General features: G+C 34.8%; 1 protein-coding gene across 22 annotated transcripts in view; it reads right to left on the bottom strand.

Moving 5' to 3' along the window:
- NRXN1 (neurexin 1) overlaps nt 1–12,320 on the bottom strand; it is a 1,011,597-nt gene that overhangs the window by 30,853 nt on the left and 968,424 nt on the right. For 12 of the 22 annotated variants that reach the window (XM_025045123.1, XM_015587507.2, XM_025045128.1 and 9 more), the window contains one exon: nt 305–392. In XM_025045123.1, the coding sequence (XP_024900891.1) occupies nt 305–392 (88 nt within the window). The remainder of the gene's footprint in view (nt 1–304; nt 393–12,320) is intronic. The other 10 variants (XM_025045125.1, XM_025045129.1, XM_025045126.1 and 7 more) reach the window with 2 other exon arrangements.

Below are 12,320 nucleotides of genomic sequence, written 5' to 3'. Positions count from 1 at the left end.
TACCACAGGTGACCCGAGAGAAAGCCCATTATACTGTTATAGACTAAAATTACGTTGTGAGTTAATGAAATGTGAACACTGCTGTTCCCACTGCTTTTTCTGAAATACGACATCTTGATGGGTTTTGTTTTCAAAAATTTTTTTTCAATAAATATGGGAAACTATATCCATGTAAAAAAGCATGAACAAGGCATTCTTTAATAGGGTGGACTTCTAGACCTAAGTACAAGGCTCGTCTAAGGACTGCAGCATGCAACAAAGATTTAGAGTAAAGCAAAGAAGGTAAGAAAAAAAGTCGACTAACCTAACCCACCTGAGCTCGGCTCACAGGGGTCAATGTCCTCATCATCGCTGGGACATTCTGCTGAGGCCACAAGGATGTCATCTGTGGTCTGTAAAAGAATCATATTCGGTTGATTAATTTAAAGGGAACTAATAGAGGTTCTCATCTTTAGACACAGAGCTTACATTTTTTCAACTTAGTTTAGATCTCTCATGGAAGTGTTTGCATATTTGCGAAAACTTGGTTATAGCTTATTTTATACAAGAACATGGAAATAGTGGTAGCCAACTTGTATATATCCATCCATTCAACTGCACAGAGAAACTGCATATAGTAGCATACAGGTTTAAAACAACCTGGCAGAAACAGGTGATTTGAAATTTATTACAGCCCCAGAGAGCTACAATGTATGCATCAGTAGGTTTTATACAGTACTTGTGCTTGGCTTTCTAAAAGCAGAATAACTATAACCTTTTACTAGGTCGACTTTGATGAATCTTTGTGATATAGCTTGCTGTTATTAGGAAACACAGATTAAGTAGAGAATAGCTTTCACTGCTGCAAAAAAGAAGCAAATACAGTTCATTTAAGGTATTTTAAAAATTTGTGTTGAGCTTTCACACTCAAGTCTTATTTTTGTAACATTTAGGAAGCAGGTATCATGTCTCTTGCTCTTTTTATTATTGAAGTTTCATAATAAAAAGCATATTTGAAGGGGGGTAGTATTTGACAGTAAATAGGAAAGAGGTCACAGTTTTCTCTGTAATATTCTAATTGCTTCATTGCACTTTCAGCAAAAAAAGATAACCATCAACATAATAAAAGCAGAGCATGTAAATCCTAGCAGTCACATAATCAACACATTTACAAGCAGCACTAAACTCTACATGGAAACTGTGAAGGTTTGCATCAGATTTCGCTAAAGCTAAGAATTAAAGGTACAAGAAGAAAAATGCCTAATTACATGAGCTAAGGATTAAGAAGGCTATAACTGTTCAGACAATACCCAGAACAGCAACATTGACAAAATCCTTATTTAAAAGTGGAATTAAAATGGTATAGGTTGTAACTATGTATAGTGATGCATATTAACTAGACTTATTGTGATTATTTTGTACACCTAATGTTATACATCAACAATGCCTTAATAAAATTTTAAAAATAATATATGTCCAATATTAAAAAGCAGAACTATGATATGATTTGCTTTCATTAAGGGATTACCTAATATAGTCAGAGATTAAAGTATAAATAAATGTTAAGAAAATTGTACCATTTTAAAAATGCGATGATGCATTTTTGTGACAAAAATTAGGCTTAAAAATTAAGTGCAGGGTCTTTAAGAATAAATAATTTGTTGAGATGCTAATACTTCACAATATAACTTTAAATACAAGCATTTAAATAGAATTGTGAGATGGTTCAATATTATTCTGCTCTTAGTTCCTCTGAGACAGGAGACTGGCTTCATTATTTTGTTGCTGTTATTTTAAAAGACCAGTTCAAAATATCAGTATTCCTGGAATTGTACTGTTTACATCAGCGATAACTACCAGCAACTGATGTGAAAGTCACGCAGGCATCTTTCATTAAAGTGAGGTTTAGAAGACAAGAAACCCATTCTCCTTTTCGCACAAGCACCTCTTAAAGGATAACATACAAACTGACTCGATAATAATAAGTTATTGGATTATGAGATCTTGCAGGTCAATTGTTCTAATTCACTCCCACACAGATCATCTGCTTTCTTCTAGAGCCAACTTCAAGGAGAAAGCTACTTTTTTCTCAACCACAGTGGATACTCTTTAATCTCAAGGTTACAAGAGAATTTGTCATTTTCCTTGAGGAATTGTAACTGTATTGATGAAATCATATAGGGTTGTTGTTGTTTGGTTATTGATAGGAGGAGGAGGAGGATGTGGATAAATTCTTTAATTCACTGCTTCTCATCCCAGCAGTGATGTTGCCTCCTCTCCCCTCTTCCACCCGGGGGACATTTAGCAATGTCTGGAGACATTAAAGGTTGACACAGTTGGGCTGAGGCTGGCTGGAGGGAGAAAGGATCAGCTTCTATTGGCAGCTAATGAGTAGAGACCAGGGATGATGCTAAACATTCTAAAATGCACATGACAACCATCCCACAGCAAAGAATTATCTGACCCAAAATGACAATAGTACAGAAATTGAGAAATCCTGCTTTAAAAGTTTAAAAACTATTCTGTGCCTTATTTTTCTTATCTGAAAAACTGAAAAAGCATCATAGTACTTATTGTTATAAGAATTAAGTTGGTACACAGAAAATATCTAGAATAGGACCACACTCTAAATACTTATAGAAGCTGCAATATGATTGACATTATCATTATTTCATGAATGTAGCACCAATTTCATCTTTTTTGCACTATAGTTATAATACAATTTTAGATATTAAATTGGAAGTTGTACATATGAATTATTTTTCTCTTCAGATCTCATGTTAATATTTATATAAAAATACAGCAGCTATATTGGCACTTTGCTGGACTAAGCTTCCATCTTTACTGCATAGGTTCAAATTCTGAATTAGAAGTCAAACATCACACATACATAATGAAGGCTGCTTTTTAAAAGAAATTCATGAACTAAAAATGTGTGACTCAGTATATAGTATTTCATGCAGACTGAATTATTTAGGCTAAACAAGTTAAATTTTGTTTTAAAAGCTGACCTACTTTCTATATTCAACAGCCTTTTGGAACAATTCCGCAGCAAAGTGTTAGAATGTTCTCAGTGCTATCTTTCACAAAACACAGTACCTAAAATAACAAAACATGTCGTCCATTAAATAGTATCTGCCTTTTACAATAGGAAAAAAAACTGTACAGATATGACCTTATTGTAAAACTATAATTTAATTTTTAATATGCTTTTCCTAGTATAATGAATATACATTCTTGTTTTTCATATTTTTTTCCATCAGAAATTAAAAACCACTAATAGTCTTGTGAATAAAAGACCTCAAATCAATAGATGTGTTGGTAGAAATCGTCATTGTGTAAAAATTCAGGAAATGGTTCAAGTGTAGAGAAAAAAAATTAAATTTCATCTTAGAGGCTGGATTAACTGAACAATTTGGTAGCCAAAGCTGTGTACTTTAAATTTAATTCACTGTGTTTGGAACTGCCTCTCTATGACATGCTGTTGAGAGAGTGGCAGAAAGAAATTCAAATATGTCACCTTAATCAATTCTATTCTTCAGTATACTTTCCCTTGATGCTTGTAACCTTTTTCAGAAGAGAGACTACCTGCTGAAAGAGACAGAATAGTGATCAAGCAAAAGCATTAGCTTTACATAACCATCCATTTAGATAAGTGTCCCTAAATGTATATTTAACCACTCAGAGTTCAAAAGTGCTATGCTAATCTTCCCTAATTCAGAGTGGTATGTATATTCCCATGGCAAGCATCTGTTCTTGCTCAAAATGTCTACTAAAAATACTGAGGTCTCCTTACCTTTAGGAAAAAAACAACTTGGACAGAATTCAAGAAATAAAAGCACTGGGACTTAATTTGTCATGTTAAACAGATAAACACCAACATAGTATAGAATAGGAAAAAGTAATCAGAATAGGGAAGAAAGAATGTTCTTAATGTACAGTAAGAGGTTAGTTCAGTCAGATGGGCATGAGATCTATCAGGTGATCACTTAATAAGGTATAAATGTCTAATCTCTATGCTGAACACCTGAAACGAATATAATATTGTCTGTCAACTGTAATTGAAAAATAAATTTAAAAAAAGACCAATTTATTTAATACCTAGGATTATTAGGAAGAAACCATTTTGTGGGTTAGATAGTAGAGACACACTCATTTATTTTTGTTTTTTCTCACAGGGAGTCATTCCCTCTCCCACCTTTAATGATGAAATTTGCTGCACATCCACTTGCTATCACTTTTTAAAATACAGCACAACTGCATACCTATGGTAAAAAGATCTGACGAGAAGATAGAAATATATCTCTAACAAGAAGAGCATTCCTAGACTTTATTCCTCATGATAAAGAACTTTGCTGAGGATGAAGGCACTCCTAGGAAAGCACATACAAAACTCTACAAGGACATATCTGCTTTGTGAGGAAATGAGTGAACTCCAACTGTGCAAAAAGATGTCCACTATGATTTTGACGTCCCCAAGGAAATCCCTGAGTTACTTTAACATTTTGATTGAAACTGTTTTTAAACAATAGTCTATCTTACGATAAATCTAAGGACAAAGTAAAAAAAAATTGTCTCAAGCAATGGTTCTCACTTGTGTAATATTATTTAGCCCAATCTCTCACTGCTGTGAAGGACATTTAGACTGAATCGAGACAACTGTTGGGTGGGGTATGGTGCTAACTGAAATGTGATATGTTTGGCTAATTGATGGACACTTGTTCTTGCTGATACTTTTGTCCATATGAAGTTGCTCTAGAAGAGAGAGAACATTTATGTCTGGCTTTTAGGGCTGAATCTGATAGTCTCTCCAGAGAAGATTTATTGCTAAGTGTCTTTCTCTGGAAAGATGCCAGTATTCAGAATTAGTGTTTCAAATTCCCCAAGCAAGGTCTGACCCACTACACAGATATCTATAGGGCAAGAAGTTCCTAGGAGGTGAGAGAAGTCACAATTTTCACCAAGAGATAAAATTGCAGAAAACAATCCAATTGTAATACACATATATAATTTCCAAATAGTATGTCAATTTGATTAAATCAGTCAATTTGATATAATCAATTTGATTATATCGAATTGGTGATTTTAGTCAACAATCCTATTAAAGGTACAAATGAACTTAGAGACTCTGCATGAATTCTATGGTAGTTTCCATTGTTTTGGTCAAGTTTTTGCTTTTTGTCAATCGTTTCTCTGAGTAGTAGATGCCACATATATGTCCATCCTATGGCTCACTAATAAAAATAAAAATTATAAGCTGAGATCCAATATGTGAAGAGTAAATTTTAGCTCTAGTACATGAAGAACAAAGAAAATGAGGATTAGTTAGTTACCAACAAATATGAAACACCTCCACTATGCATAGCATTTTCTGATGGGCATGAAATGTGGTCACTACCTAGTGGTTCATACCTTCAAGTAACTTATTGTGCCCACTCTATTCTAAAGCATAGAAACGAATCACTCGTTAATATAAATAACAATCAAATAGCTTATTTTTCTTGAAATGTAACAGTGCTCCCAAATCTATTATTCCATTAAATAATTACCAACGATAGGCTCATTCAGGACACAGGTGGAGGTGCTATTATCCTGAGTGTTATAGTTAAGCACTTGCTCAAACTGCACCCCCCCTCACACCCCATTCGTACACTCATTTGCCCCATTTGAATGTTTGGACATTGGCCCTCATGAATAATGAGGGCGAAGCTTAAATATTCTTGAAAACAGACAGCTTTCACATTTCTTTAACATTTTTTTCCCAACTGATGCCTTAGGTTATTACATAAGGTGACCATAAATCAACTGTCTGCTTGGGAAAAAGACAGACTTGAAAGCCATTCAGTTTTCTTCAAAATTTTGTTACCTGCTTAAAATGTATACGATGGTTCCAGAATAGTGAAAGTGTGCTGAATAGAAAAACTCCACTATGGTAAAGGGATCACAATACCTTATGTATTCTAACATGGGTTTTGATATGCATTTGATATTGCTCATCCTAACAGGCAAAACGCAAGGGAAAAATAGGGATATGGAAATAATGCCACAGAAAATTGAATTTAAAGAAAATTATGGAAGAAAGAAAAGAACTGAATTCCCGATTAATCAAAAAATAACGTTAGGTCTTAGCAAAGTTATGCAAATTAGTAATAAACCTGCAAAGTAGAAACCTGGTGTCAGAAAAGTTAAATTTATGTTTTAAAAATGGTAGTACATCTCTTATACTATTTATTTAAGCTAATGATGACCTCTATGCTCATATTTCATTTTTAGCCAAAGCAATGTAGGAGAGCTGGCCAAAAAATAAAAGAAAAAAAGTGGAGTTTAAATTTTTAGGAAGCCATTGGAATAATCTATTTTTATGGATTCTCCCTAGTTAGAATTTGGGGGTGTAAGACCTCCAAAGACTGCTTGTAGTAGACTGTAGGTACTGTAAGGGAAACTAGAATATGCATGTGGTCTGATCTGTTCCTTCTCAATTTGTTTTGGTTTTGGACAAAGCACTTTCTGAACTCGGTTTAGCCATTTCCAAATTAAATAAATACTGACAGATGTTTACAATGCAAATCTAGGCTTCTGTGTCAATATGAATCTCTAGTCCAACTACTGTTACTGAAAGGACTAATTAGTCACACAGGTTGAACCGAAAATCCTATTCATTATGAGGCCAAAGCAGATTTTATAATTGTAAAATGCCAATTATGGATAGTTTCAACTAACACGCCTCCAAAATTCAAGCTTTCATTGTTGGCATCTAAAACATAAGGGAATGGAATCAAATTTAGTCAAGCAGTCATATATCTTCTCATACTGAGCAAGACATTAGTGATCATTAGTCTAAGCTCTTCATTTTACATATCAGGAAACTGAAGTTGGAAAATTAAGCATTTGTATTTGACTATGATTATATTGCTAATTAATGGCAAAGTTATGAGATTATCCCAACATCTAGTAGATTGTGATTGTCTCATTCCAGCTGACTTCTATTCATCCATTCATCACCTATCCATCCATCTGCCCATCAATTCACCTATCCATCCAACCATTCATCCAACTAAAGCCATCTTGTTCTGTAAAGGATTTGATATGGCTCATAAAGATACATGATGTAATACACTTAAAGTAAGTTAAAAATGTGGCAAAGGGAGAGTTTTGGACTTTAGATAAGTGACCACTAAGACTGTCATGAAGAAAACACATATGAGGAGACACACATACACAGCTGTCGCATCACTTTATAGGGAAGCACAGTAAGTGACACCAAAAAGGGAATAAAATGAACGTTAGAGTTTAAATTTTTAAGATCCAGTTACAAAAATTCAAATATTGATTTAACTGCAGTTATTTTGAAATGGAGTACACCCAGAAAGTTCTTTATTTACTTGTGGTAATTTTTTCATAATTTTTTAGGACCTTAACCATCTTGCCTCTCATCTCCACACGTAAATGCATAACTAAATTCTTGAAGACTGAAAAAAAAAAAGTAAATTACTGAATTTTTTCTTGCATATTGTCCCTTCAACTTAGAACACTGCAGGCCATGCTGGCTTCAAAATTAACTCAATGAACTCTCTCTCTCTCTTCTCATTAATCCACTGATGAAAATCCTTTCGACTTCCCAGGCCTCTCTTATTAACTACTGTTTTCACAGCCTAAGTGCTAATGAGATATTTAGCTTTATCTCTCTCACACAACCATCATTAGGAGTTTGTCAAATTATCTCTTATTATATCTTGGGAATAAATAAATAGAAGTGACCATTTATTAGTAATACTGATTGTTTCTCCATATACCATTTAGACATGCATTCATTGATCAGGGAAGTCTCATTTACATGATGGCCTTGGAATTGGAGATTCGAAATCAAGTGTACAGAAGGAGCCACACGCAGAAAGTTATCCATATTTCTGTTCTACTGGATAGTAACATGTAGTAAAGCCCCTTGATAGAGCTTGAACCTGGGAATACATGAGAACTATCCTACACAATGCTTGGAGTATGAAACAGCAAGAAGTAGAAAGGTGGTTGGAAATGATGATTTAGTTAACAGAAAGTTGATTTTCTGATTTTTTGGATCCATGAGTTGAATATACAAAAGATTCTATACTGAGCTCCCCCACTTAAGCCAATATCTGAGCAGCTTCTCTATGAGTGTTTCTATCAAGTAGTGATTGACAGTAAATGTTATCTGGCTCAGACATGTTATATTGTCCAGACACGAAGATCTAATTTTTCCCGGTTATAGTTCAACTGAAATTCTACGCTTCTGTATCGATGGTTTCATTCTTTATGGTGCAAACTTTGGTTCATTAATACATATTTGGAACAGTATAGTGTTGAACTACTTCAGTTAATTTGTAGTATGTGGATTGAAAATGGAAAATACGTACTAGTCCAGAAATCAAGTCTCAGTCTGGATTTCATGAGCAATATGGAGCATCTTAGACTGGTTTCTGGGTTCTCAATAATACATATGAACATACATACACACACACTGTATATGTAAACATATATGTAAACATATCATTTGTGTATGTGAATCATAACTTCTCTATCTCATGATGATGTTATGGGGATCAAATCTGATATATCTGAAAGCACTTTGGAAATATAAAAGTTCCTACAATGCAATGTTTATGTAAGTTATTATTACAACTAATAAGGAATTATTTTTGTTCCTTGCATGGCAGTATAAAGAATGGTTCTAAGAAGTGCTTAAAGTGAGTGGCCAATTATCTACTTAACTGAATAAATTTCATTTTCCTGCCCTGAAATCCTCTTGTCTACTCAATTGAATAGGATGTGTATCTCTCACTCCAGCTGGCGCCTCACATAAATGCTGATATTTTGGGGCTGATCTCTGTCATACCAGGATAGGTAGTGCCGATTCTTGCCTGGCACTGTGATTCCCTGTTCTCCAGGCCAGATCTCCTGGGGGTGCCACTGCACAGATATAGGGATATTGGACCTCTCTCTATGCTCTCCTCCTTATTCACTTTCCTTAGAATATGTGACAACCTGATTTATTTTATCTCCACATCCAGAGTTTATTTACTTCTAATTCATGTCCTATTACATCTAGAGCATCTAAATGAATGGATAGATAGAAAAACAGATCACTTAGCAAACACTGATAATTAAAGCAAAGTGAGTGACAAAGACAGAGAGAGACAGGGAGAAAGAAGGAGATAAAATAGGGAAAAGCGCTGAGGGGAGAAGAGACATTATCTAAATGTAATCCATGCAGCACAAGGCTCCTTATTGTAGTGGTTGCATTTATAATTATAGCATGACATTGCCTATATGTGGATTAATAATATGCTAATTGACTCTTATAAGACAGTGAGCAATATTTTTTTAGTGCATTAGAACAGTGGAGGGATATGCCTTTCCAAATTATGTTTAAATCTAAAAGTTTGGAAACTGCTTAGGTATACGTCTTATCTTATTGCATTCACTTCCACGGGACAGAATTTATTATACTCCCAGAACACCTATCACAGGAATTCAATAGAGTTGATTTAAAATGTCATCACTATTGACTATGGTGATTATTTCACAATGTATATGTATATCAAAACCTCAAGCCATACGCCTGAAATATATAACTTTTATTTATTAATTATACTTCAATAAAGATGGAAAAAAGGTCATCACTCTAAACCTGGCTTACCTAAGTATCTGCATTTTAAATAAAAGCATTTCATGAAAGTAATTATTATTGTGAAAATAGAATTAATACATTTAAGAGTGAAGGATTCATCGTGACTTTAACAATTTTAAAAGAGATTACACGTGACAATTGAATTGGTAGAATTATTTCAAATAATTTTATCCTGATGGTCATCCCAAGCTCACTATATCTAGGTATATGTCACAATTGCTCATTTATAACAGTTCATTAAATCGCAAAACAAGAGTGAGCAAGTATAGATTATTTTCCAGGAGTATAATTCCTAAGAGTGAGAGATGAGAACTGTGGCAAAATCACACTTTTTCAAAGGTTTTATCTGCCTTCTAACATCTCTAGAAGTGACAATAAAAAATTTTAACTGGTTTCCACATTATACCTCATGGCTGGAAATTTATGGTAGAGAAATAACAAAAAGTGACATTATCTTTAACTGAAAGGCTAAAAATGTCTTTCAGTAAGTTGGTCTGTCTACCTGTATGAAGCATTTCTGTCCTTTGAGAAAGCAATATGAGCCTGCCTTACAGAAAGGACTGAAAAAAAAATAGTTGACAATTGTTCTGAGTTTTTTTCCTTTATAATAGTCCCCCAACTCTCTCTATTGCAATAGTCTTAAATTATAAGTACTTTTATTTGATTATAAGAAAACTATGCCTTTAAAATGTTTGCTTTCAAAATCTAACTACAGGAGGAAAGTTTTATCTTCTTTCTGAAATAAACTGCATGAAGATAAGGGCTAGCTAAGACCAGCTATTAAATTCAGACCAAGAAATAAGTGCAGAAAAGAATATGCTCACAAAATTTTTATCTTTTGATTGATTCTTCCATGCATTCACACATTCATTAATTCGTTTATCCATTCACAGTCATTTACTAGACCTTTGATTAATAATGAGTTAATTAGAGGAGAAAGAGAATAGGGAACCAGGTTTTCCTGCCTTCAATTGCATGGACAGCTTCAGGCGTGTGACATATGAAGACTGTCTATGAGTAGAAAAATTTCTCTTTGACCACTAACTATAGAAGGGGCATGATAAGTTTAAGAGCTACACAGACTGGGCTGAAATCCCGGCTGTGCCACTTATAAGCTCTGTGACTTTGGACAAGTTTCTCAAGTTCTCTAGGTTACTTTCTATGTAAAAGCGAACTTGTTTACACCTATTTTACAAGATTGTTATGAGTATTGTATTTTGTACAGCTAGACAGGCGCACTGTCTAGCACAATGGATGGCACTTAGAAGATGTTATTGAGAGTATTTATTACGTAGACACTGCGGGCTCTGTACTCATTCTCACTTAGCTCTCTGCAATGTGAAAGGAAACATTTATTCCTAGAATGGACATTTGAGATCTTTAGACACAGACATTCCCTTCACAAAGGAAGTACAATTTCCTAACCTAATTTCACACTCCATATTTGAACATCCTATAAATAGAGCAAATTATATATTTGATGAGAAAACTATTTAAAACACCTCAAAAAAAATCCTCATCATATTATCAATGTACTGCAAAGCCAAGGAGCTTCTCTTCTCCCTAGCTGCATGATGTAACCAAGCATTTGTCAAATCCTATTTTCAAGTCAGAATTTGAAAGCTTTTTGTGTTATCTGTTCCAATCTCGTTAGGAAAGAGAGGGAAACCCTAAACTGGCCTGGTCAGGTGAGCGATATCAATTCACTGCACCACTCAGTGCCAGACTTGGATCTCCAGAGCATATTCTGGCCTTCTGGCTCTATACCCAGTTTGCATCCCACTCCTTCCATTGCTTCCAGTTTCAAGTTTGGGTATGGGGAAGATAAAAATAGCAGGATTAATTTGCTACTTTTCCCAGGTTTCTCAAACATGATTTGTCTTTTTCAGTTCTGCCCTACATTTCATTGAAATTTTTAAGGAAAGCATTTAAGAAATACCTAGGAATGGCATCTGCTGACATCATCCAGAGTTGCCAGACCAGAAAGCACTCAGCAGTACATGCAAAGCCCATTAAGGACCAACGGAAGAACACACTTGCAGACGCTGGGGGAGAATATTGCTAAATGTCTTCTATTGAAGGCGAGGAACTTCATTAGAGAGCCTGCCTTTATGCACACATTTTATTAGATGGAATCTGTGCCTAACTGTTGGGAGCTTTATTTAGTATTGCATAATGACTCCTTCTTCAACCATTAGTTATACTTTTTTTTTTTGCCATTAAAATAGTTGTGATAAGTAAAGGTCACATGCAAAACAGACTAAGGGATTAACCATGTGCTCTCTTAGATGGCCTTCCTCTCTCCAGACTTGGATTTACTGTCACTGCCACTTAGTTCGGACCTGTTTCTGGAAGTTGCTTTCATGCCTCTCCCACCTGGATGTGCCCTTTTCTGTCCCCTTACACCTCTGCAGTCCCTCCCTCTTCTATTTATTCTCATTACTGGGATGCTTGCTGATTAAGGACAAGAAATAAGCCTTCTGTTCACCAAAAAAGAATGTCATTTGTCATCATGAGAACTTCTGAAGTCATGTGTCACCTTTTAAACAAAAATTCAGAAGACAAGTTTTACTTGATGGTTTAGAATTATTGTTAAGAGCATCAGTAACCTGCAGCACAGTAGCGATCTCAGATGCTAAAGAGAAGAGTGTCACTGTCCTGCTCCATGTCCCCAAAC

This window comes from Pteropus alecto, unplaced genomic scaffold (genome assembly GCF_000325575.1).
Source record: "Pteropus alecto unplaced genomic scaffold, ASM32557v1 scaffold131, whole genome shotgun sequence".
Classification (NCBI taxonomy): Eukaryota; Metazoa; Chordata; class Mammalia; order Chiroptera; family Pteropodidae; genus Pteropus; species Pteropus alecto.
This window is presented reverse-complemented; position numbering and strand designations above follow the sequence as displayed.